The sequence below is a fragment of the Vespula pensylvanica genome, chromosome 9 (assembly GCF_014466175.1).
Source record: "Vespula pensylvanica isolate Volc-1 chromosome 9, ASM1446617v1, whole genome shotgun sequence".
Classification (NCBI taxonomy): Eukaryota; Metazoa; Arthropoda; class Insecta; order Hymenoptera; family Vespidae; genus Vespula; species Vespula pensylvanica.
In genome coordinates, this window is record NC_057693.1 from 8315549 (window position 1) to 8341963 (window position 26415).

The 26415-nt window shown below is 30.0% G+C and overlaps 5 protein-coding genes across 10 annotated transcripts; 3 read left to right on the forward strand and 2 right to left on the reverse strand.

Annotated features, from left to right (window-relative positions):
* Positions 1–78: 78 nt before the first annotated feature.
* On the forward strand, positions 79–3536 carry LOC122631678. Its single transcript, XM_043817650.1, has 5 exons — positions 79–634; positions 1401–1854; positions 1952–2154; positions 2231–2370; positions 2441–3536. Exons 2-5 carry the CDS (start codon positions 1493–1495, stop codon positions 3338–3340), a joined length of 1605 nt encoding a protein of 534 aa, XP_043673585.1. The 5' UTR covers positions 79–634; positions 1401–1492; the 3' UTR covers positions 3341–3536.
* On the reverse strand, positions 3128–5468 carry LOC122631679. Of its 2 annotated transcripts, none has more exons than XM_043817653.1 (4): positions 5317–5468; positions 4750–5231; positions 4557–4619; positions 3128–4377 (listed from the first exon to the last, which is right to left on the reverse strand). In XM_043817653.1, the coding sequence occupies exons 2-4, from the start codon at positions 5158–5160 to the stop codon at positions 4081–4083; spliced, it is 771 nt and encodes a 256-aa protein (XP_043673588.1). In that variant the 5' UTR covers positions 5161–5231; positions 5317–5468; the 3' UTR covers positions 3128–4080. The 2 variants fall into 2 exon arrangements, with proteins under 2 accessions (XP_043673588.1, XP_043673586.1); XM_043817651.1 differs by having other exon boundaries at positions 4479–4619.
* A 408-nt stretch (positions 5469–5876) lies between these two features.
* On the forward strand, positions 5877–7889 carry LOC122631791 (uncharacterized protein C19orf47). The gene is made up of 3 exons (XM_043817888.1): positions 5877–6213; positions 6322–7383; positions 7477–7889. The coding sequence occupies exons 1-3, from the start codon at positions 6195–6197 to the stop codon at positions 7617–7619; spliced, it is 1224 nt and encodes a 407-aa protein (XP_043673823.1). The 5' UTR covers positions 5877–6194; the 3' UTR covers positions 7620–7889.
* A 1337-nt stretch (positions 7890–9226) lies between these two features.
* On the reverse strand, positions 9227–11651 carry LOC122631924. The gene is made up of 3 exons (XM_043818151.1): positions 10081–11651; positions 9562–10005; positions 9227–9385 (listed from the first exon to the last, which is right to left on the reverse strand). Exon 1 carries the CDS (start codon positions 11379–11381, stop codon positions 10194–10196), a length of 1188 nt encoding a protein of 395 aa, XP_043674086.1. The 5' UTR covers positions 11382–11651; the 3' UTR covers positions 9227–9385; positions 9562–10005; positions 10081–10193.
* Positions 11652–11961: 310 nt separating this feature from the next.
* LOC122631923 (alpha-actinin, sarcomeric) lies at positions 11962–25919 on the forward strand. Of its 5 annotated transcripts, XM_043818150.1 has the most exons (15): positions 12956–13101; positions 13555–13682; positions 20895–21129; positions 21201–21536; positions 21765–21854; positions 22285–22370; positions 22594–22939; positions 23016–23292; positions 23390–23561; positions 23636–23872; positions 23947–24031; positions 24133–24236; positions 24307–24546; positions 24657–24953; positions 25050–25919. In XM_043818150.1, the coding sequence occupies exons 2-15, from the start codon at positions 13581–13583 to the stop codon at positions 25206–25208; spliced, it is 2766 nt and encodes a 921-aa protein (XP_043674085.1). In that variant the 5' UTR covers positions 12956–13101; positions 13555–13580; the 3' UTR covers positions 25209–25919. The 5 variants fall into 5 exon arrangements, with proteins under 5 accessions (XP_043674083.1, XP_043674085.1, XP_043674081.1 ...); XM_043818148.1 differs by lacking the exons at positions 12956–13101; positions 22285–22370 and adding an exon at positions 11962–12158 and having other exon boundaries at positions 21765–21850; XM_043818146.1 differs by lacking the exon at positions 22285–22370 and having other exon boundaries at positions 21765–21850.
* The last annotated feature ends 496 nt before the right edge of the window (positions 25920–26415 follow it).

Sequence of the window (26415 nt, forward strand, 5' to 3'; positions counted from 1 at the left end):
TCTCTCTCTCTCTCTCTCTCTCTCTCTCTCTCTCTCTCTCTCTCTCTCTCTCTCTCTCTCTCTCTCCTATCACCCTTCTCCATATTTTTTCATCTATCAGTACGTTCTTTCTCTCTCACACACACGTACAATATAACTATTAAAAGCAATTCGTTGTCTTAGCAACGCCGATATCCGAGAATCCCTTTATCGCTACTCGATGGAAGCAACATTTATTGAGCTATGTATTCAGTTCGGCGTGCGATGACTAATCAAGCACGTTGCACATAGAAATACATATATCTTTGAGTTGTTCTTGACCAATTACATACATACGTAGATCGTATGTGTCAAGGTTCCTTACATTCTGTATCACGATCGACACAATTGTATTTCATATTCTTAAATATGTGTGTATTATGAGACCTACGTTACACAAAATTGATCATTAACACTGAAAATACTTTTAAAGTTCGTACGTTTGTTTTAATACGTATGCGAATACCTGGACAACAATTCTTAATAGAGTCAACTTACGATTTTTCTTTCGCTTCATTTCGTTGAAATGATTTCACGAAGGTGCAACGATTCTTCGATAACGTACCGCTTTGTTGACTCGTAACCAGGAAAGTTTTTTGCTCATAAGATTCATTAGGTAAATCATTAATAGATCTTTAATTGATTTTACTCCATAAGATAGAAGAAGTACGATTTTTTTCTCTTGTTAATTCTGTTGAAAATTCGTATTACTTCTTTTTTTTTTTTTTTTTTTTTTTTATATGCACTCTTATTACAAAGAATTATTTTTTACTTTTTATAAATTAAATAAAAAATCATTACAGAGAAATTATTCGTATTAATAGATTTTATAGACAATGGAAATATTATTTGTAATTTTGATGGGAAAACACATTTTTTTTTTTTTTTTGTTATACATCAGTATATATCAAGTTGCACGCGATATAATTATCGCGGGAAAAGATATTTGAATTTTGTCAATCGTATAATTATTTCGCATGATCGCACTTCATGTGTTAGGAAATATTTATTATTGTAGTATCACATTTCATGTGTTAAGAAATATTTTTTATATAATAATAATATTATGTATTATTAGATTTAAAATATCTGTTGAATTAGTTATCATTTGAATTAGTTTCTATTAAAATTCTGGATAATGTCTCGACAAAGAATTTTTATCATTATGGTGCCTGTAAAATATAAACAAAAGATAAACCGCGGATCTTTAATTCATAGGGTTAGAATTTGCAGGTAATAATTGAATGTAGGTCATTCTTTATACGAGCGGAAATCCTTTCAATACTTAAGCTTACATATATTGTATTATTTATGATTGCTGAATTATGTTTCTTTTGCATTACATAGAATTATTTTATTCTAATAGCAATTTCTTTTTTCAGATTTTTATATTACAATATAAATAGTTGAAAAAAGAATAAATAAAAACATATGGGCATGAGTCAAGGCAATAATCAAGTTCAAAATTATAAAAATGTCAAAGTCAATTCCAGTTTGTCCGAAAAAGTCATCTAAATGTTTAGAAATACCTTTAAAATCTATAGAACAAATTTATTTGGTTTTCTTGATACCAACAATAATAAATTGTATTATTTATATCATTCACTTTTCTGCTGATCTAGTTGTTGCTATACAACATTTTAGAGAAAATAATCCAATATGGGGATCTTGTACTCTTTCTCTTATGTATGCTCCTGCTATAGTATATTTTATACTAACTATTTCAAGACCAGATTGGTGGATGACAGATGATGATAAATTAACAAAAGGAATTTCCATTTGGTTCTTTCTTCAGATATGTCAGCTTATTGGATTTCCATTTTTTGCACTTTACAGGTACCATTAATTAAATTTTGAATAAACAATTAAAAAAATATTTATACTTGTATATAGGATTATTTTTAATCTTCGTATAACAATATATTTTATATAGATATGCTGGACTTATTGTTATGGCAGTGGATGCTATCATCTTGACAGGAGAAAAAAGATCTAAAACACTAAACACCTCTGCTGCACCTGCATCCATTGAATTATACTTTTTTTTACAAGCCTGGTTTCAAGCTGCACCTCAAGCTATATTCCAGACACATTTACTTTTTAGAGAATATACAGTTCAGCGCAGTTTTCAATCAAGTATGACAAATCTCTTTTATTTAATAATATAAAATAAATAGCAGACGATAATCGTACATTTTATTTCTTTTTACAGTAGTTGTACATGTGCTATGTATTCTTATGTCTATTGTGATAGTTGCAATTGAAACAACTGCTTTCCAAAGATTTGAAAGTCAACGAGTCAATGGTAGAAAGCTTCCATGGGCAATGTGGTTAAAAAAATATTGCGTTGAGGTAATTTTTGATTAATTGTTATAATATACATATTTTTGATTGATCATTTATTCTACAATTTTATATATAGGAACTTCAATATCTTGAAGAAAAAACTCCATTACAATTACCTAACATAACAGAAGATAATGCAGCTGTTGTTAACTCGAAGGAAGAATTAAATCAAGAAGATGAAAATAAAAAACAATCTACTGAAGAGAAATCAGAAACGGAAATAACAATTACTTTGGATCGACAAATATCCGTAACTCCGCCGCTACCACCGAAAAACGTTCATGTAACTCCTCCTCCTACACCTCTTAGAGGAATTACTACAGTTGTACCATTACCTGTACCAGATATACCAGCACCTCCTCGTCCAGATTCTATTGTAAAAACTACAGAGCATCAGGATATAGAAAATGCAAAAACGATTTCTATTATAGAACAAAATCAGAAATTAACTAATAGTAATCAAAGTTTAAAAGTTCCAAAAAGGAAACATTCTACTAAAGGATTAGAAGAAGATGATCCAGTTGGCAAATTTCTCTCTTTTCTTTGGTGGTTTTTTTTTATCTTAGCACGGATCCTTGCTATAAGCATATGTTATGAGTTTTATCCATATTATTTATTAGGCATGCTTGGCATCCATTATAGTATCATGTTGATATATCTTTTTTATTATGCTTCATATTATGATGTCATCACATTTTTCATTAATCTCTGGCTTGGCTTAATTTATATTGTCAGTATGATTGAATACAAAATTAAATTTAAATATGCAGATAAATGGTTATTACCATATTATATTTTCATTATAATTCAAAATACTGTCTTTACACTAACATGGTATTTTCATGCAGAATGGGACGGATTTTGGTATAATTATGCATTATGTACAATTTTTATCAGTATGGCACTTTGTATTTCATCAACTATAGTCTATCATGTTCTATTTAAACCAAAGAAACGAAGAGTATATAGTAGTTGACAATCGATAAAAACAGGATTATTCTGGTTAGTAGTTTTGATAAAAAATCGAAATATTAAATAAACATTTAAGTTTCTATGCTTAGAAATATTGCAATAGAGCAATTGTGAAAAGATCTCACAATCAGTATGACTGAATAAATATATTTGTTTAAGTTCTAAATCATAGAAAATAGAAAAAGATAGATTATAATCGATAATGACTGTTCTATAATTATAATTCTTAGAAAAATATTTCAGGGGTATAAGATTGAATGTTTCAAACAAATATAATAATTATGTGTATGTGTAGTATTTGTTAATGTATTTGTTGTTAATTATTATTATTATTATTATTATTATTATTATTATTTACAATTATAGTCATTATATATATATATATATAATATTTATATAAAAACGATTCGTCTAAAAAAAGACTTATAAATAGTTACTATATCTGGCAGCAATTTTTTTGCTTAATGATAAGCATACAATATATGATAATATTTACAATATTATATATTATATACACTGACAGCTATAGATATATTTATATTCCTTTTTTATAATTATTAAAATTTCTACTTCTTCCAATGTATATTGTGTATACTTGGTTCTTTAAAAGTTTTTGGATATTTGGACTTTAAAACTTTTAAAGCTCCTATTCAAATTTATTAAAAATATATTCTTTTTATATTTATTAAAGTATATTTATAATTCAGTTCACTTATAGAAAATATATATTATAAAATAATTCTCTTATACGTGTATGTTAGAATCTCTGTGAAGATTACCAAGTTGAGCTTCAAACAAAATATCACTTAATAACTTTTCAGCTATTATTCTTTGGTCTAAACGCATATTTCTAAGTTTTGCTGCTACATTTCGACCAATTGCATCAAATTCATCTTCCATAACAATGGAATTATTATGTGGTATTTTCAAAAAATCGTTAGATTCAGGTTCTTCTGATTTTCGTCTTCGAATGACTGGAGTTTGATCAGTCCATTCTGTTGATTGTTCATACAATTCTTCATTACCAGGTTGACATTCCTCCTAAAAATACATAAATATTTGCAATATCAGTAATATAGATCAACTTTCCTTAATTCTAAAAATGCACATGACAAATTGCAAACATAGTAAAATTAATTTACTGGTTTATAGTATTTTCTGTATCTTCTTTTTGTTCTTATGATTTCTGCATATTTATCAGAGGATAAATCAATATATACCATTGCAGGTTTCCTTTGGTTAGATTTACATTTGATTTTTTCTATCATGAGTGGATGGAGTCTCTAAAAAAAAAAAAAAAAAAAAAAAGAAGAAGAAGAGAAAAAACAGATAGTTTAGAATGTTGCAATAAATTATAAATATAAATATAAATGTATACATGTGTCTATAATATATTAAAATATTATCACTTACTTTTATATGACTTAAAAAGTTTCCAGTAGATTTCAAATTTCCATTAAGCAATTTTTGACACTGTAAACATCTAACTGTAACATTAGTGTCTTCTACTCTAATTACTGTAAAGAATTCACCATCTAAAATAGCAGGTAAGCGAATTGGAGTAAGTGTCATATTTTGCTGAATATTTGATTGAATTTGAGTGATTTGATTTTGATCCTGTTGCAATTGTTGTTGCTGCTGTTGTTGTTGTTGTTGGTGCAATGTTGATGATTCATGATTATCTTGATTTTTTACTTGTACAGTTTGCATAGGGGTTTGTGCACCTACTGATTGATTGATTTCTTGCTGATTTGTAGCTTCTATCATACACGTATCAAAAGTTTCTATTTTATTGACATATTTCTGCGGTGGGAAACTTTCCATGTTTTATATCTCTTTTTGTTTACAATAATTAATTGTCAATTAAATAATAGAAATATTATTTTATTAATTCACTGTAAATATATATATATATATATTAAAAATGTTTTAAAATAAATATTCAGAAATTTGTGAATATATATATAGATTATTACTTACTGACAGAGATAACACAAAATAGTATTATTTATCTTGATTTCTTATTGAATTTTAAATAAGTTATTAGATAAGAACGTCGTACAGGAAAGATCTCAAGTAAGATAATAGATAAGAACGTGTACGATATAGTATATATAAGTGTAAAACTGACATACCAACTTTGAAAATCAAAATTCAAACTATATCTCAAATATTTTATAACAATTTATTGCTTTACACAGCTTTGGAATTTATTATTATAATAAGGAATAAAAAACATACACAATACAGTTTGCATTTGTTGTCAAATTTTTAAAACGAAAATGAGAGAATAAAATTAGCAAACGATAATTGCATAATTTTTAATTTGTAACTGAATTATAAATAATACTTTTCTATTAAACAAATAGATTTATATTGAATTTTGGGCATAATTATAAAAGATAATAATTACGGTTAGTTACAATAATAATATATTAAAATTCCAAATGGCGCTGATAACGTTTCGTCTCTATAAAGCAAACTTGGATCTGTACTACTATATTTTATATATCCATAGGTAAATAGTTGTATATATAGTACGATAATATATATACATGTGTGATCATCTAAACTTGGCATAGAGCTAGCTAAAGTATGATTAATTGTTAAAAAATATTCTATTAATATTACAGAGAATTTACAAAAAAGATTTAATACAAAATATCTTGTGTTCATAATAAAATACTGTTGATTGTTATAAACGAGTAAGGTTTTTTTTTTATTTTCATGAGATTTCATGAAACAAATATTTTGCTGAATGTATGAAAAAAGATATGTTCAAATTCTTGTTATTGTAAGCTTATGTTTTATCGAACATTTTCAATAAGATAATATAATCACTTTATTTAACTGAGATAATGGCAACATCTTTGTCAGGTAAAAACAATTTTATTTATATTATAAGCATGTTGTGTTGTGATAAAATCAATGAACAAAGTATTTTAACATATTTTAAATGATTTTATCTTTTTTAATATTTTATAGCATATTGGGTAAAGTTCTTCAAAGGAGCTGGCTTTCCACAAGATGTTGCAACTAAACATGCGGTTGTATTTTCTAACAATCGTATTAAACCAGACATGTTGCCAGATTTGGATAAGCCTAGTCTTAAAGAAATGGGAATTACCTTAATGGGAGATATGATTGCTATACTAAGATATGCTAAAAAGGTTGTAGAAGAAACTACATGTGAAAAATTTCTTGTAGACACTGAAGATCCAGATACTCCACCTAAACTTGTTAATAAACCAATAATTAAAAAAGCTGTAACAAAAGTAACTGCTAAACCTCCTGGTATAATTAAAACAAAGCCTTCTGCTGTAACTACTTCAAAAATAATGAAAAATACATCTACCATGGTTCCAAAGATAACTGTGAAAAAATCTAGTATGGGTTTATCTGAAAGTAAAAAGAATACAAGTTCTTTGAAAAGGACACTAGAATCTGAGGAAGAATATGATGGTGGTCATGATGGTGACTGGAAAATTGTTGCTAAAAAAAAACCAAAGCCACAAACTAATGATGAAGATAATGAAAAAGTAGGATATAAAGTGATACTACCAAAAAGAACAACTTTGAGAACTCCATCAACTAAAAAAATAGTTGAGCCAAAGCGTACAGTATTTGACAGATTAGGAGATAGTTCAGTAACTAGTACAACCAATTTGCCTGATACCTCTCCCACTTTTAATGTTACTGGATTGGGTAAAGATATATATAAAAGAACAATAAGTGTTTTCAATCGTCTTGGTGATAAAGATGCAAAAAAAAATGACACACCGCAATTAGGAATATTAAAGAATGGTACTACTAAGATGACCTCACAGGGTATTCTAAAAAATAGTAGTTCTAATATAGGAACATCTGGCATAGCTAAAAAGAAGATTCTTACTGCAGGCACAATGCGTGCTGATCAAGAAGTTAATATGAAAACTGCTTCAAATAGTGTTAAGCAATTAGTACGTACAACTAAAAAAATTACTTTCAATGAAAATGCATCAAACATGACCAAAAAAAGAAATACTGAAGTTACATCTGGCAAACTAGGTATAATTATTATCTAAAAGAATTATATATTATTTATAATAGAAAGAATAATTTATAATTCATAAAATTTTAATTAATCTATTTTTTTTATAGCTTCAGAACGACTTACCACAATACCAGCAAAAGCAAGACTAGGTGTATTTAGATCAAGTAGCGCGAAACAGGTTACTTTCAATAGAGTTGCAACTGTTACACATGTTAAAAAAGCAGATGTTTTTAGTCGTCTTGGAATTTAAAGAGAAATTAAACTCATCATTGAAACATTATTTCTAATTACATATACTTTGTACAAAGTGATATTATTTTTTGTTCTGTAAAGAGTATACTGTATACATATGTTTTAATATAAAAATCTATAAAACTTCTTAAAAACAAACTAGGTAATATTCTTCACAATTTACATAAAAAAAATTAACATTTTTAATAATATAATATAGTGAAATGATAACTTAAAATCACGCAAACGAAATAAGATTTAAGTTAAACTAAAAATCGCATTATAATATACATGTTAAAAAAAAAGCAAAATTGGTTCAAAAATATATATTTGTTTCTTTTTGTATCTATCACTTTTTTAAATTACATAATCTGAAGTTTTATTGATTTAATAATCTAAGACTTTCATTTTTTGTGATATTATTTATTATATTATTTTTTGTGATATAATTATATCTTAGCTTTCTTCCACATTTATTTTATGATTTAATAAACAAAATAATCTTTGCATTATGTTATCAACAAATTAAAATTAATACAATTTTAATATATTTTTTTCCCTTAACATAAATAAGTTTGCTCTTATTGTATGTTGCTCTTATTACTAGAATAGAAACTTCATGCAATAATATAAAATATAATTTGTTTTTGGATAACTAATATGTATTTATATTATATTATACAAAAATTACAAAAATTGTACATGAATATAACAAATCATATATTGTGTTGATACTTGTAATACATTTATACAATATTACAATATGATCATGTATATATTTTATCCCCTGAGACTTTCTAGATTTTAAAAAATATCTTCTGAAAGTAATAATAAGTTCTACAAGTTATATCTTCTTGACACATACTTTTACATAATAAAATTTTATAATTCAATATTACAATTTTCAAATTGGTATAATGGAGTTATATTAGAAAAACAGGTACATTCCATTAATATATTGTGACTTTATTTATAGATAAGATTTAATTCTTATATGCATTAATTTTTTTATATTTTCTATAACATCATATAACCTTTTATATGTTCGATTAGCAATTTTTGAATACAATAATACAACTAATAGGCAGGTCTTTACTGCAGAATGCTTGTTATTAAAAAAATTAACAGTCATTATTACACATAATGCAAAGTTTTGTTAACGATTGGAATATCCTTTAAGGATATAATTAAAATTATTAATTGAACGTATTCTTTGATAAAACCTTGTAATTTGTAGTTTTTGTATTTCCATATTAAACTTTATAGAGTATGGTAGAATAATCTCCCGAATTTTGAAGGTTATTTTATATTACGAACGTATATGAAATATTGTTTAATTTCATTCGATTTTATAAAATTATATCGCCAAATTTATTCATTATACATTATTGTATATTGATAATTACGCAATTTTATAAATTCCTTAACAACAAACACACGGAGAAAACATATTCAACTGATGTAAACAAATCAGAGTAAACAAACAAACAGTAAACGATAGTAGACAACAAACGATAAAGCTATCAAAAGAGACAATTATTATGACCTTCTAGACTTTATTAGAGTTCAAATAATGCAAAATCAAAATTTGGGAAATTGTTCTGCCATATCTGTATATTACAAATGTATAATTAAAAAAAATAATCATTTATTTTCTACTTGTTACAAAAAATGTTTTGTCATGTATAAAAACAAAAATACCATACTCAACCTTTTTAACACTTATTGAATCTGGAAAAGAAGGGGTGATCGTGGCTCCATGTCTACTCCAAATGTGTAATATAACTGTAATCATTTTATGATAATGAGTAATATTATCAAGAGTGGAGCGTCGACTATATCAGATCTTAATTCAGTAGATTTTAAAGAAAATAAAATTTCAAAAAATGTTACAAAAGATAACAAAATCATAAAAAACAAAAGTCTTGAAGATCTGACTTACAATTTTATTTGACGCTCACCTTTTTCAAATCTCCCATAAATTACTTGAATGGGGTGTTGCTTTCCTGTAAAATAAAATCTTACTACAGTCTTGGAGGGAAGCAATAATATAGTTCTTATGAGATATAACCTTTGATCTTAGTATCCTGTATCAATATGGATATATACATTAATATTTAATTTTTGTAATTCATATTTCTATTATATTACAAATTCATATTATACTTATTATTATTGAAATAAAAATAGAAATATATATATATATATATATATATATATATATATATATAGTCATAATTATAAAAAATAATAGTTATAAAGTACAAAAGGTATAGTAAAGCCTGCCTTTCTAAGGGAGAAATATAAAGTAATATGTAAAAGCAAGATATACAAAAATAACATAACTTTTAGTTTATGGCAGAGTTGATTTTCACAAGTTTGGCCTTTGATTTCCAATGGAATCCCTGAAAACAATTATCATATACTATATTCCATAGTATTTGTCAATATTAATATATATACTGATTTAATATAAATACATTGAATTTAAACATTTTCATGCTTTCAGAAATCCTGTACAACTCTGCTGCTTTCTATCAAATTTCTAGAATAACTCTCACTGATTATTTAAGACCCACGATCAGTTTCCCCTTCATTCTATATCACTATTTGTACTATTAATATGACATTTCGCGCAATATTCTAAAGATATTTTATTTGAATTAACATGTAAACAAATTCCAGTATTATTTAAATTTTGGAATAAATCTTCTTCCGTACAAGAATTTGGTACTTCAAGATCAATTGAACTCATAATTTCATCACATTTTGGGATATCTTCAAATAAATTTACATTAAACGGCGTCAATTCATCAAAATCCATATCATCAATATTGGTATCTTTGGTTTCTTCTGAATTGCATATACTGTTTGTTGTTACAGGAGTTATACAATCTGTTTCTTGCATGTATCTGCTATCTATACTACTCGGTGTATTTATCATCAGATATGTTGTACTTAAAGGACTTGCATCTATATTATTTTCTAAGTCCTTATTAGCCACATCATGATTAACATCAACTTTTTTAGAAACAGTGTAAGTATGATCAATATTGGAAAGAATTAGAGGTAATGTATTCTTATTATTAACATTGTTTTCCATACTTTCATAACATTCAGTATTTTTCTCTTGTATAGTGTTAAGTTGCTGCTGCAAACTACTTTGTTCAGTTTGGTTATGTCTATTGATTATTGAATCAAAAATATTATAATTTGAAGGATCTGATACATTATTTTTACCATTCAGAAGACATGAACATTTTTGTTCTTTAACTTCCGTATCTTGTATTTTCTGACTTTCTTGCATTACATTATTAACGATTACAGATTTTTTGTTATAAGTATTTAATTTTTTTAAACCATCATTTATTGTTTTTAATAAAGCAGTAATAGCAGTATTATTATGCAGAACACTTTTCAAATATCCAATTTCACCTGTCAGGCGTTTTATATCCTTTCCTTGTTTCTGTATTGTGTAAGCAAGTTTCTTATTCTCTTTTTCATAATATGACAACGTGTTTTCAATTTTTTCCAAATATGCTTTCTTACGAAGTCTATTTTCTCTAGCCATTAAAGCATTACGGTTAAGACAAGGCCTTTTGGAAGGTCCTCGACCACGTCGACGTGTCTGTTCTACTGTATTATTCGAAAATACCAAATTTTCTTCTCGATTACTTCTCAAAAGTGTTTTACAGTTTCTTTTGAAATTTACATCACCCACTTCTTCTTCATCGCTCGAACTTGCATATTTTTTCTTATTAAAATGCTTTGTGCTTGACATCGTTAAAGATTTAAAATAATCCAAATCTTTGTATAATTATAAGTTTACCAAATATGGATCTTTGTTCGAAAATACTGAATTATTTTAATTTCTAAATAACTCTTAATATACCTCTCGACGACGTGGCTTTGAAGAAGCGCAATAACTGGCATCGATTTACTGCAGTTTATAAGAGAATCAATCGTTAGAAAAACTTCTCGCAGGATGTCGAATATTAGAAGCGCCATCTTGAACATGTCTTGTAATACAGAAAATCATTATTACAAAACATGTTATTAACTAACCTATTTAATATTTTTTCGAAAATATTTTCATTAGATTATTTTTTATGTATTACTTATCGCATGAGATTTATTTTCTAAATTTTATATGAAGCATAAAAAGCAAAAATAATAATAATAATATGTTTAAAATTCGACGAGCAATGATAAATAAAATTAAATAACAAATAAATCTTACGTATGATTAATCAAAACGATGAACCTGTAAAATAAAACGAAATTGTTATTTACGTTCGAATATTTTACAACGAAAAAGTTTCCTCTCTAGATTTTATTGATTCGTGACAGTGTTGCGAAGCCGCGCGGTGATGGAGTTATCTTGGATGATCGTGAAATTTTGCGCGAATTGTCGTATTATTTCTGTAACGTACGAGTGTATGAGGTGTAACATTCCGACTTTGTTTTTGCTTTAAATATTATTGCAGTCCTTGAACTTGTCAATTAATAGTTCGTGTGGAAAAGGAAAGCTGAAATTGGCCTCAGTCAATGAGCCTAGGTATGTACTTAAAATGGTGTACATATGAATATATGTAGATACATATTTTTTGGACATACATGGTGTGATCGAAAAACGCAATAAATTTAAATGTGATCTTAGATTAATAATAAAATCTGATATTATTGTAAAGAAGTATTTTCGAAGTTATAATATGAAGGATAATGAAGTGACATGAGAACCGAGCTCGATCGATCTTATCAAGTATCATACGATATGACCATTTTTATTTTAAACGTTTTTTTAATTCCCTTTCAATTTCATAACGAAGTATTATTGTTAAGCTTATATATATATATATATATATCCTATACGATAAGAATTATCCTACGTGTTATCTTGACGAATTCTGAAATTAAATAGACGAATATTACATATTACCGGCGAATACGTTTCTAACCTATTAATCTTGGAGCTTCGTAGAATCATCGAGAATAATACGCAATCTAGAAAGTTCGAATTCGCTTCTAATACATATCACAAGATTCTCTTCGCATTTAATATAATCGTATGAAGCTGAAAGTAAAAGAAAGTATGAGATAGATTAAATTAATATTAAAAGAGAGTAGATAGTTTCGTAAGACGAACGTTCGGTTATAAGGTGACGATAACAAATATAAGACTGATTGATTCTCTCGTCGAAACGTATTTATCTCTTGTAAGCTTCGATTTTTTGTTTGTGTATATTCCCCACCCCACTATGCTAGGAAGGAACATCAATCGCGCATACATTTTCGTAACGCGAAACGAAACCGCGTGAGCATGGTGGGGGCAATAGCGAGCGAACGGTCTGGGTTCGGGTGATTCCGTGAGTAATGGAGGGAGGGCGGCGAACGGCGGCGAAGGGGGCTCGTGCGCCGGCAAGCAAATCGTGTGTCAGACTCGTGGCAGAGGGGTCAGCGCGAGGGAAAGACACGAACCGAACATTTTCTGGGCTTAGCGGGTACGTTAGCACGTTTTTCGGCCATTCCTCTCTCTCTTTCTCTCTATCGTTCGCTCGTTCGTTGGTTATTTTTCTTTCTTTCCTTCTTTTTTCTCGGTTCTCTCGTATCATCTTCCTTTCTTCCTCGAAACCGTCGCGTGCCTGTTCGACGCGCCTCTCTACGTTACAAACACACGCTTGCTGTCCTTCTCGTATATTTGCCCTTTCTCTTTCTTTTCTCTCTCTCTCTCTCTTTCTTTTTCTCTTTCTCTTTCTCTTTCTTTTTTCTCGATATCTCGGTCAGTTTCCGTTATTGTCGCGAAGAGCGTTATACGAGTATACAACTTGAAAGAGACACGTAAAGAACTCCCACGTTCAAAAAGGTGGATAATTTCGGATGTATCCTAGTTCTTTAATTATTTCTCCTACGTACGGATAAGTATCAGGTGACACGTTTGGGATTTGCGTTTAAAGGAACGTGAGATATACACGGAAGAAGGATGAACGACATGGAGGCCTACGGGGACGGATACATGGAGCCCGAGGAGGAGTGGGAGAGAGAAGGTCTCTTGGACCCGGCCTGGGAGAAACAACAGAAAAAGGTGAGATATATATACATGTATATCTATCTATGTTTATTTCTATTTAAAAGCCCCTTTCTCTCCGTATTAAACGTATTGACAGACTTCGATATGTACGATTTCAAGAGACGTAAATGAACGGTAGGATTAGTTGGAAGTCCGCGAATTCGATTTAAATTTCAAACGAATAAGACGTGGTTTCTTCGACGACATGATTAAAATATTGAATCAAAGAAAAAAATAGATATATTTTATCGAAGAATTTATGAAACAGTGAAGTCTATCGAAAATAATTTTTGCACGTGGAGCATTGTTTATCTTTTGTCTATCGTAAGAACGTATATCATACGAGATATATTATGTTTAAATTTTCCCGCGTAAAGTTACGTTTTTAGTACCTCTTATTTCTTTTTTTATTTCATTTTATTTTATTTTATTATACTTTTTTTTTGTTTTTCTTTTATATAGCAACGCTTATTCATCAAAGTACTAATGTCAATTCTAATATTAGAATTAGGGGACACGGAATTATATTATGTGTCGCGTAGTTATGCACGTTCGCTTAGTCGAGAGAAGAATTTGCTCTTGGTATTTTGTATTCAAACGCAAAAGATTGGACGGGTGCGAGTCTTTAATTGATGAAGTAGAACATCCTCGAGTACTCGTTGGAAACGTTTTCTTCATTTTTGGCAAGAGCTCAAGGCTCCCAGGCTTGTCTCCTTGCGTATATCGGCCAGAGCCCTTCGGATTGTATTTTCAGACTTTATGACGAAAATAATCAAGCAATGAGTCAGTCAAATTCGTACCTATATGTTCGATCATTTTTTTTTTTTTACTTTTTTTTACTTTTTAAAAAATTTTTACAGGTTAGTGGCGTTACTTTGAAAATTGGCGGCTTTATAAAACAAAAAAGAGTATCTTCGATACATCGATCGATCGATACGATCGATTATGTGCGATAGACACTTCGATTGTACGAAACAATAACCGTAACGTATTAAGCTCCAATTATTATCATACGATATTGCAATCCTAACCAAGAATGGATGATGAAAATCAGAAATTTTCAATTATACGTAGATAAGTGTCTAAGTTGACGTCTTGAGCGACTCATCGCGCATTTAATGTCGACATTGGATATCAGATAAGAGACAGAGATATATCTATTGGCTTCTATCCGATTACCAAGAAATTCCTTCTGTCTCCTCGTGAAATAGTCTCTTGACGCCGTTAAGGTGTCGGATATATTTTTCGCAACGGCTCTAATTTTAGAAATTCACATGTCCTCTTCCGGAGGCTCACAATAACCTTCTCTATCTATCTATCTACCTATCTATCTATCTATCTATCTATACATCTATCTATCTATCTATACATCTATCTATCTTTCTCTCGTTTTCGGTTCCAAACGATTACATCGGTCGAAATAAAAATTTCTTTTGATTTCCGACGATCAAAAAAAGATCTTATTTCTCTCTCTCTCTCTCTCTTTTTCTTTCTTTCTATTTCTCGTTTCTTTTCTTTTTTCATTCTTCATAGATGACAAATATAATTATTAATAATTCTTTTAGAATATTATTAGGAACTTAACTATATACAATAATTGAATTGAGAGAAAAATTGCAATGCAAGCGTCGTACAATAGCCGAACACGTGCAGTCTCATCGAATTTCGAGTTGCACCGCGTGACGGAAAGGTCACCATGTTTTCTCGGCGACACTCGTGCGAATATTTTGATCACGATCGGTGATCCAAGAATCTTTGAGTTTTAAGATATATTGTATACCGTGAAACCAATCGAATTAACGATATCCGTTGACAAATATTTATCTTTCGTTAATTTTTAAGTTGACAATATAGAGTATTTAATAATTACAGACATTAATTTTCTTGTTAAATAATAATTCATCAACGATTTTGTTTAGTCATTTTATTCACTTTCGATTCACATACACAATTTCTTTCACACATACACACATATGTGTGTATATATATATATTTTGTCGCTTATTTAATCAATGTGACATTGTTCGATGTCGTGTTTATTAAGATCGTTATAAATATGTGTATATATATGTATGCGTGTTTATGTGTGCGAGAGCGATAGCGTAAATGGCGAACGAAACTAGGGACTAGTTCGTCGTCGTGTCGGCCGGTTAACTGTACAGAATTTCTTGTAAAACCTCATCGTTGCGCCGACTTTCGAGGCTGCGCATGAAACATTCCAGGGAACGGTGATAGGAATTTTTTCCTTGGTTCCCCTCCCCCGTCTTCCTTCCCGCAGAGTACTAAATAGGTCATATCTCTTCGTAAGCTTTTGCGGAAATACATTATTGTCGATAATCTCTCACGTATCTACGTAATTATCATCTGTAGAATCTCATATTACCTGTGGAAGAATCCGAAGAATTTTATAGAGTCAGAGAAATCGTTCAAGATAGTAAAAGAGGAATCAGTTTTTCTTGGCTCAACATCGACGCGTCAGCGTGCATGTGTGACATAACATACATAGAAAAATAATCTTTTTACGAATCGCACGACTCGAACGTGATCGCTAGTTTCAAAACTTTTTATTCTTTTTTTATTCTCTTTTTTTTTTTGTTTTTTTATTTTATTTTCTTTTTTATATTTTGGTATGATATAATTAATGGAAGAATTGGAGAATGTATTTACTTCATTTTGATTTTTTATTAAAGATAGAAACGATAGATCATTTTTTTTTTGTATTCCAGCGAGCATCGCATTAGATATATTTTTTTTCTTTTCTTTTTTTTTTTTTTTTTCTAACGATACATCGAACACGTCCTTTACGACCTTCTAGTTTTCATCATACACCACGAACACCGCTTGTATGCATCTTCTCTTGACTCTTGTATTTTATTGCCAGTTCCAAAGGCCATCCAATGTATTTTCAGCGAAATAGGTCGCACTTTTGAGAACATAAATCTCAGATAGCAAGCATAGAACGAATGCGACGAGGTTTAAGAAGACTGACAAGAGAGATCTCGCTCTTGATGTCTGTTTCGACGGAACGTCTTTGAAATTCATCGATTTCAAATCGATTCTATTATGCACATCGATATATTTTTATTATACGTTAAACGTTTACATACGTATATACGAATTTTTCCTGTTTATTATTCGATAATGATTCTTACAAGCAACGTGAACGTTCTTGTTATCGCAACAATTATGGTGCTTACGTTCCTCGAAAGAAAAAAGAAAAAAAAAAAAGAAACAAAATAAAATGGCCGATGCGTTATCGTAAAATGTTGTCGATAACATTGTATATATATGTGCACATATGTACTATGCACTTATCACTGTTGATACTCGATAGTCCGATGCTGCTTTTCTATTCGTCTCTGTATCTTTTCTAATTATATCGACTATATATTCTTTTTCTTTGTTATCTTATAAAATAATTATATTAGACCGTTATATTTCGACGCTTGTAAACAACAGTCTACTTACATGCTTATACCAAATTACATAATACATAATTGTGAAATAGTTTCCTACTGACAAAAGTCAGTTACACTATGCTATACAATAAACCGTTTTTCCTCTTCCCTTTCTATCTGTGACGTCTGATGTTCACCGTATAAATAGATCGTATAAATAGATAAGACACGCGGCAGAGTAAGACGTCGATCATAGAAAGTCGGGGTCCCAAGCATCGACCCGATCCCAACGCCGGCGCCTTAAAATTTTCGATATTTAACAAGGAACGTTCTCCTGGTTCGTTCACCGTACTTCACGTTCACTCTTCTATAACTTAACTTCCTATTAGCTGGAATTAATACATAGTGAAATAAAATATATAGCTTACGCGAGTAAGTTCTTCGTGGACCGTTCTTTAAACATTTCCGATCGAAAGGGTCGTAATATTATTTTATTGAAATTTGTTCGAACAGGTGCGCTCGTTTCTTATCTAATAAAATGTTAGTGATACGTCGAGAGTTATTAATCGTTCGATCGATTACGATCCGTGTCGAGAGATACGAGAAGATCATTAACCTTTGGAAAGTTTAGGACTCGGGCCAAATCTCAGTTTGGAATCGGGTGACCCACACATGTCGTGTGTTGTACACCTTGACTAAGACGATTGTTATGCAGTGATAACTATTCGTATAAGATTCTTAGCCTCTCTCTCTCTCCTTCTTTCTCTGTCTATCTCTCTCATTCTCATTTTATATGTACCTTCTTCGGGCACGTCATTCGTAAGATCATCGCAAGAAAATTTTATTCTCGCCCACGATTGAACTATTTTCGAGTGGTCCTGGCTACTCTAAAGGTTGAAATTACGTACGGCATTTCCGATGCCGACGCATAACGCCTCGAGATATTTCTGAATGAATGTCTGTTATACCTCCCGTCGTAACGATATATACTTTCTGTTCGCACTCAAAATAGGACAGTGACCGTGATGAATCACGTTAAAAGTGAGATTTTCTTTCTTTCTGTCTCTCTCTTTCCGTGTTATCATTTCATCATTAATACGTCTAATAAGATCATTCTAGTGGTAACGAAGTTCGATGATTAAGACTTAAGTTTCATTTTTATTTAGATAGGTCGAACTGTGATTTTTTTTTTTTTTTTTTATGGGAAAATATTTCGTTTTCGCTTAGTTCGTAATCGGTTTGCTTTCCTTCAACGTTTAATCGAGTTATATACACGTATTCCTTCGGTATAGTTTCATGTTTTAACTGCCAGTATCACCTGCTTTGCTAAGAACATCTGTCGCTGTCCGATGAATAGAGCTCGGTTAATTCGAAGCAAGGATAAGAGAAAGTTTTAATTTGTTTAATAGATTTTCTTTTTTTTGTATAGAATTAAAAATAACAATATATAGCGTATAAAGTCTTCACATTGTATCTATTCGACTTAGAACAAAAAATTCGTCCGCGATTACAAAATATTTGTAGTTCAGGATTTTATTATTTTACACGTGGAGAAAATAATATTATAAATAAATGAGAATACGTTTTTTCCGACATAAATTATCGTCTGTTTTTTCGTTAATCTTCTCAGTTGACCTTGTGTTGCGTCGTATATTACGGTGGAAATTATAACTTCGTTTATAAATCGTATCACGCGATAAGAACAATTAAACGTCGAGGAAAATGAGATGTATTGCCAGAATTTAATAATAGAAATGAATTAGAGTACGTGCACCCACGTACACTCGAGATTTAGGATTTAGGTTATGTGAATTATTATGCAAATACCACTGGTTACGTTTTATGTTTAACGATCTATATTTATTTAACCTGTCCTTTATTACTATTGTCTTTTTACTGGAACTTATTTATAATGATATTTGCGTACAATCTTTATTTATGTAAATATTTAACTTTAGTTTAGCTTTTAGTTCGTGAATTTGGAATAACTTTTACGACGACTACAATGACACGAAGTATCGCACGATGATAAGGACAAAAAAAATGTCCGTATTAATAGCGTCTTTATATACTTGCTGCGTGTTGCAATTATTTCGTTTCACTAGTGATTCATCCTATCGACTGCTAATTCGGTCATATAAACAAAACCTTGTATATAGAAACATAATCTTTCTTTTTCTTTAGCTTTCTTTAGCTTTCTTTAGCTTCAACAGGCAGATACATATGTATTTTGTTCTTACGTAAAGTTTGATATTATGAGAGCTTTCGTTGATATATATATATATATACACATACACACATACATATATATGTATGTATATATATATATACACACACACAAACACACACGCACACACAATTTAGATCGTAGTCATTTTTATTGCAAATATTTTATATTACAATTCTATATCTGTCCCTTAAGATAAACGGATTGTCATTTTATTTATTGTAAAAAGAAATTATGTAATCTTCTCGAAATTCAAGTATCATTTATGTCAATCTTGTAATCTTTTAGGAGCTTAAATCGTTACTATTTCGTGTTGGCACAATCATTGAAAATCTGATCTTTCAACAGAGCGAAGAAACTGAATAGTCGTTCGAATGTTTTCGAAACTGCGTCTACCGTTGAGCGCGGGAGGAGTCGATGTTTTACAAATAGATCTTAGGCTCTGTGTAGAGGTTAGGGTGGCTCATGTCCAATTTTGGCTCGTCGTGCTTCACGCTACCCGTATTAAGTTTCACGCAATATTTTTCCCTTCCAAAAAATCTTTTCGTAGCTATGTTTTTTTTTTTTTTATTTTTATTATTATTATTGATATTGCTAGATTTTCATAGTCATTTTAAATGGATCGCTATGCCGATCCATTTAAAAAGGAATTAAATTCTTAAATCTTTACTTATTATATTTGTATGTAATTGTTTGTAATGTATCTCTGTAATGTATTTCTTAGAAAAATAAATATATTTATATAAAAAAATAATCAAACATTTGTATGCGTAAATACATATTTTGTTTATGCCTTATACTTGTATTTTATAGTGCGTTACTGGTTTCTTTTTTTATCCGTATGTAGTAGGTAACACTATTGAAGATATACTGTATAGAATCCAATATCGTTAAAATTTTTTTCAGTATATATTTTTATACAATTTATGAAGGAGTAAAGCTTAATTAATCCTTTGTAAATTGATTATTAAATCATATTAGTTTTATATACCTTTTATATTATGATTATAAAATCATAATATACGGATTAAAAAGCAAAAAGATTGAAATGAAAAAAATGTACGTGTGTTACCTAGAGTTAACTGATTTTGATTGTAAGGAAAATACTCCGTATAATATTTGTTGAGATAAAACATTTACATAAATTTGCAGTTTTTTTTTTTTTATGCATAAGATAAATGTTCCTTGTCTTTTTATTTCAGGTATAAGCTAAAATAAATAGTTTATAAAAATAATTGTTAAAAGTAATAGGAAGCACATTTTAAGAACCAGGACAGAAGATATATATAGCTGGAGAGATCGGGGTCGTTACTAAAATATATCTGATGTAATATAGTTGCCATTTCTTCATTTTAAATTCTATACATCTTGCTTATTTTTGATTACAGTTCCGAGAAAAAATTTGATTGATCTGTTATGTTTCTAGCATTTCAATTTTAGTTCTCATGTATTAATAGTACCTGTAGTATTTTAATTGTCCATAAATTAAACATTTAAATATATTGTGAAATAATAAAAAACTATATGATCTAATAGAAAGAACTACATCATATAAATTTATGTATGTATATATATATATGTATTTTCTTTTTCTAATTTCAGACATTCACAGCATGGTGTAATTCACACCTTCGTAAAGCAGGCACTGCCATCGAATCGATCGAAGACGACTTTCGAAATGGGTTGAAACTGATGTTGCTGTTAGAAGTTATTTCAGGAGAAACCCTTCCACGACCTGATAGAGGCAAAATGAGATTTCATAAGATTGCTAATGTGAATAAAGCCCTTGACTATATTGCAAGCAAAGGGGTAAAATTAGTCTCTATTGGAGCAGAAGGTCAGTTGTTTTATTAAATTTCACTTTCTTCTTAATGAAAATGTAGAAATTTATATATTAATTGTTTACAGAGATTGTTGATGGTAATTTAAAAATGACATTGGGTATGATATGGACTATAATTTTGAGATTTGCTATTCAAGATATTTCCGTTGAGGAAATGACAGCAAAAGAAGGGCTGCTGCTTTGGTGTCAACGTAAAACTGCACCATACAAGAACGTTAATGTTCAAAACTTCCATTTATCCTTCAAAGATGGTCTTGCATTCTGTGCTCTCATTCATCGTCATCGTCCTGATCTGATTGATTACAATAAACTTAGCAAGGACAATCCTTTGGAAAACTTAAATACTGCCTTTGATGTTGCTGAGAAATATTTGGACATTCCTCGCATGTTAGATCCTGATGGTATGTATTGCTATGTCCATGTTCAAAATAAATTTTGTGCATTATTTTGTACTTTTAACATGAAAGGAAGCTTAAATATATATTAAGTTTTTTTTATATACAAAATTCTACCAGATTAGGTACAATTTAGGAATGCAGGAAGGCGCTAAAAATGGATAAAAGTCTCTTTTTGAACATTGAATTTAATTATATCAACTCTTAATATTATGTTCCCTTAATATCATATAGATTTGATCAACACTCCCAAGCCTGATGAGCGAGCAATCATGACGTACGTCTCCTGCTACTACCATGCCTTCCAAGGTGCTCAGCAGGTCAGCGCAAAGAAATGCGTGTTCTTTATCCTGTTACAAAGTGACCTGTGCAATTTTTCACTAATACAATTAGATTGTGTGCTTATTTTTAACAGAATTTAATCATGCTAACATGATTAATAACATGAATCTTTTTATTCTAAATATACTACCATCAAAACATGAGAGTCTGGCAATACATCATACATTGCAATGAACATTTTTTGAACCAGCAGTGATTTCTCTATTATTTTATTCTTGTATTATATTTGCTATATTCATTTTTGTAAACGTAAGGTAAAACTAAACTAAATGAAAGCATATATATATATATATATATGTATGTATGTATATCTAAATACTTCTTACAACTGTTGAGATACATGTATGAATCTTTACTTGGGTATTTAAGTTAACAATGCATGGTTTGAGATTCTTTGACTGTGTTTTTCTAGATATGCGAAATACAGCAATGCCTGATGAGAGGGCTGTGATGACCTACGTTTCTTCTTATTACCACTGTTTTAGCGGTGCTCAAAAGGTGTGTTTTAAGAATTTCACATTAATTTATAACAGTTATGATCTAATATGCATGTATGCATATAACATTTACTAAATTAATGTTGACGAACGAACTTAGTAAAAAATCTAATTGTCTTTACTTTTGCATTTGCATGTAAAATGGCCCATTTAACAATCATTTTTAGTCGATATAATAATTTTTCTTGTGTTTTATGAAACAAATGATAAAGTTTATGTTATAGGCTGAAACAGCAGCTAATAGGATTTGTAAGGTTTTGAAAGTAAATCAAGAAAATGAAAGACTGATGGAAGAATATGAGCGTTTGGCATCCGATTTATTGGAATGGATTCGTCGCACAATGCCGTGGCTCGCTAGTCGTCAAACAGACAATTCTCTTGCTGGTTGTCAAAAGAAATTAGAAGAATATAGAACATATCGTCGTAAGCACAAACCTCCGCGTGTTGAGCAAAAAGCTAAACTTGAAACCAACTTTAATACTCTGCAAACTAAGCTGAGACTGAGCAATCGTCCCGCATATATGCCCACCGAAGGAAAAATGGTATCAGATATTAATAAAGCCTGGAAAGGTACAATTACTTGCAATGATTTTTTATATTTTTATATTTATAGTTCATAAAACTAAGATATTATTAATAATTATAGGCTTAGAATTAGCAGAGAAATCCTTTGAAGAATGGTTGCTGTCTGAAATGATGCGTCTAGAACGATTAGAGCACTTAGCTCAAAAGTTCAAGCACAAAGCTGATGCACATGAAGATTGGACAGCAGGTAAAGAAGAAATGCTTACTTCGCAGCACTTCCGACAATGCAAATTGAACGAGTTGAAGGCTTTAAAAAAGAAGCACGAGGCCTTTGAATCGGATCTTGCAGCACATCAAGATCGTGTAGAACAAATAGCTGCAATTGCTCAAGAATTGAAGTAATAATCCATATATACTATTTTTCTCTTTCTCTTTCTGCAATTTACATCGGATTCACAAGTTATTCTTGTATTAATATTATGAATATCTTCACAGTACATTGGAATATCATGATAGTGCATCTGTAAATGCTAGATGTCAACGAATTTGTGATCAGTGGGATCGTTTGGGTACACTCACTCAACGTAGACGTCAAGCACTTGACGAAGCAGAACGTATATTAGAGAAGATTGATGTGTTGCATCTGGAATTCGCAAAACGAGCTGCAGTAAGTAAATGTAATATCTAATGATCAAATTAAATTCGTGGTTTTAAATCTAATCTAATCCATATGCTATATAGCCATTCAACAATTGGTTGGATGGAACTAGAGAAGATCTTGTGGACATGTTTATTGTACATACAATGGAAGAAATTCAAGGTTTGATGGATGCACATGCTGCATTTAAAGCAACTCTAGGTGAAGCTGATAAGGAATACAATGCAATTGTGGGATTAGTACGCGAAGTTGAATCAATAGTTAAGCAGTTCCAGATTCCAGGCGGCCTTGAAAATCCGTATACAACTCTTACCGCTTTGGTAAGCAACTACAATTGTAGATTGTTGAATGTTATTGATATTTGACGTACTAATCGATACTTAAATTATGACAGGATCTAACTAAAAAATGGAGTGATGTCAGGCAACTGGTACCGCAACGTGATGGTACATTACAAGCTGAACTTCGCAAGCAGCAAAGTATCCTTATGTCTCTAAATCTTCTTTTTCCGTCGTGTTATTTTTTATGTCGAATATTATATACAAAACCATCTATGCGAGTACTTAACAAATGTAAAAAGATAATGAATTGCTCCGACGACAATTTGCTGAAAAAGCAAATGCCGTTGGACCATGGATAGAACGACAATTGGATGCCGTTACTGCTATTGGTTTGGGACTTCAGGTAAATATTTAGAATATTACAATATCTTAGTATTATAGAAATATTATATCGAAAATAATGATATTTACAGGGTACGCTAGAAGATCAATTGCATCGTTTGAAAGAGTACGAACAAGCCGTTTATCAATATAAGGCACATCTTGAGGAATTAGAGAAAATCCATCAAGCGGTTCAAGAAGGCATGATCTTCGAAAATCGTTACACACAATATACGATGGAAACATTAAGAGTTGGTTGGGAACAGCTTCTAACATCTATTAATCGTAATATTAATGAAGTTGAAAATCAGATTCTTACAAGAGACTCCAAGGTAATAAATCGAAATTATAAAAGTGAACTGTAATAAGAATACCGCATAATGTTATATCGTATGGTTTATATATTTATATATACATATACGTGTTTAATTTTGTCATACAGGGCATTACTCAAGAACAACTTAATGAATTCCGAAGCAGTTTCAATCACTTTGACAAAAACAGAACAGGTAGATTGGCTCCAGATGAATTTAAATCGTGTCTCGTTTCTTTGGGATATTCTATTGGAAAAGACAGGCAGGGTGATATTGACTTCCAACGAATATTGGCGATCGTTGATCCTAATAATTCAGGTTACGTGCACTTCGATGCATTCTTAGACTTTATGACGCGCGAATCTACAGACACTGATACAGCTGAACAAGTGATCGATAGTTTCCGCATTCTTGCCGGTGATAAGGTAAAATAATTGATTAGATAAGATAAATGATAATTGTTAACGAAGATTTTTTTTATGTAAATTTTATACAATCCGTATTATTAATTTTCTTTACAGCCATATATCCTACCCGATGAATTGAGGAGAGAATTACCTCCCGATCAAGCTGAATATTGCATTCAACGAATGCCACCATACAAAGGTCCGAATGCAATTCCTGGAGCTTTAGATTACCGCTCATTCTCCACTGCATTGTACGGTGAATCAGACCTCTAATTTCGTATTACGATGTATCGGACAAATTACAAATTGTTCCCATCTTGAAAGGCAAAAATTAAGTGAAATCAAAAAATATTAATTTTACCTTTTTGCTATTTTGGTGTGTATATTCATAATTAATTAGAAATTATGGAATCACCCAATTTTCAAAAAGGACAATACAAGGATTGTTAGTTAGTATGGGAATGCTATTAATAACATGTACGTGTAAAAAAGGGCAATTTTTTACCAACTTGGTGTTCTGAAATAATTGGGAATAGACCAATAAGTTCTACACGTCATGAGTATTAGCATTAAAAGATTGGTGGCATCTTTTTAATGTAAAGCATTTTTTTTTTTTTTTTTTTTTTTTTTTTTTTTTTAAATTAAAGTACAGATGAAAATATTTATTTATTCCATATTCTCGGGCTAGTTACCCTTGCTATCTTTTACGAATTACACATATCCGTTGAGTGTTAAAGACGGCTTGTACTTAAATAAGACTATATTGAAGGGACAATAATATCTATTTCTCTGATATCTTTACATTAAAAAGATAACACGTTAAAAGAAGCATCAATATAACGACTCTTCTAGAACACTTGCCAAGCGCCTATCCTGCATCGTTTTAGGTATTCAATTTTCCCTATGCCCGCAAACATGAATGATAAACGATATTTTCTTGCAAGCGTTCTAGAGGGAGAAAATAAACGAAGCTGTGCTTGAAAACGACTATTAATATAACAAAAAAAAAAAAAAAAAAAAAAAAAAAAAAAAAAAAAAAAAAAAACGAATTTTATATTACGAATAATTCATATCTCTTGTTGCGAGAGCATAGACATACATATATGTATATATATGGCTAATATTACTCCAACTATTTAACAAATAGTAAAGTTTACACGTTTATATCATTATGAAGATCAGATTCACAATGAATAAAATAAAAATTCAAATCATATGGTGTATTTAAATGTTGTTAATTTAATGGATGTTTATATATATATATAAAATAGTATAGTATTAAATCGCATGATAAAATTTATTTTTTGTCGAAACATCTAGTATTATTATATAGTTGGAGTAATTTCCTATCCTTCCTAAAGCTTCGAGTTAATGCTCTCGCGATGGGCCAAATTCATCTAACGCTAAGATCATAAACGATATAACGAATTTTACGAACTTTAAAGGTGAATGAATCGACTTTCTTACTAAGGATCCAGAA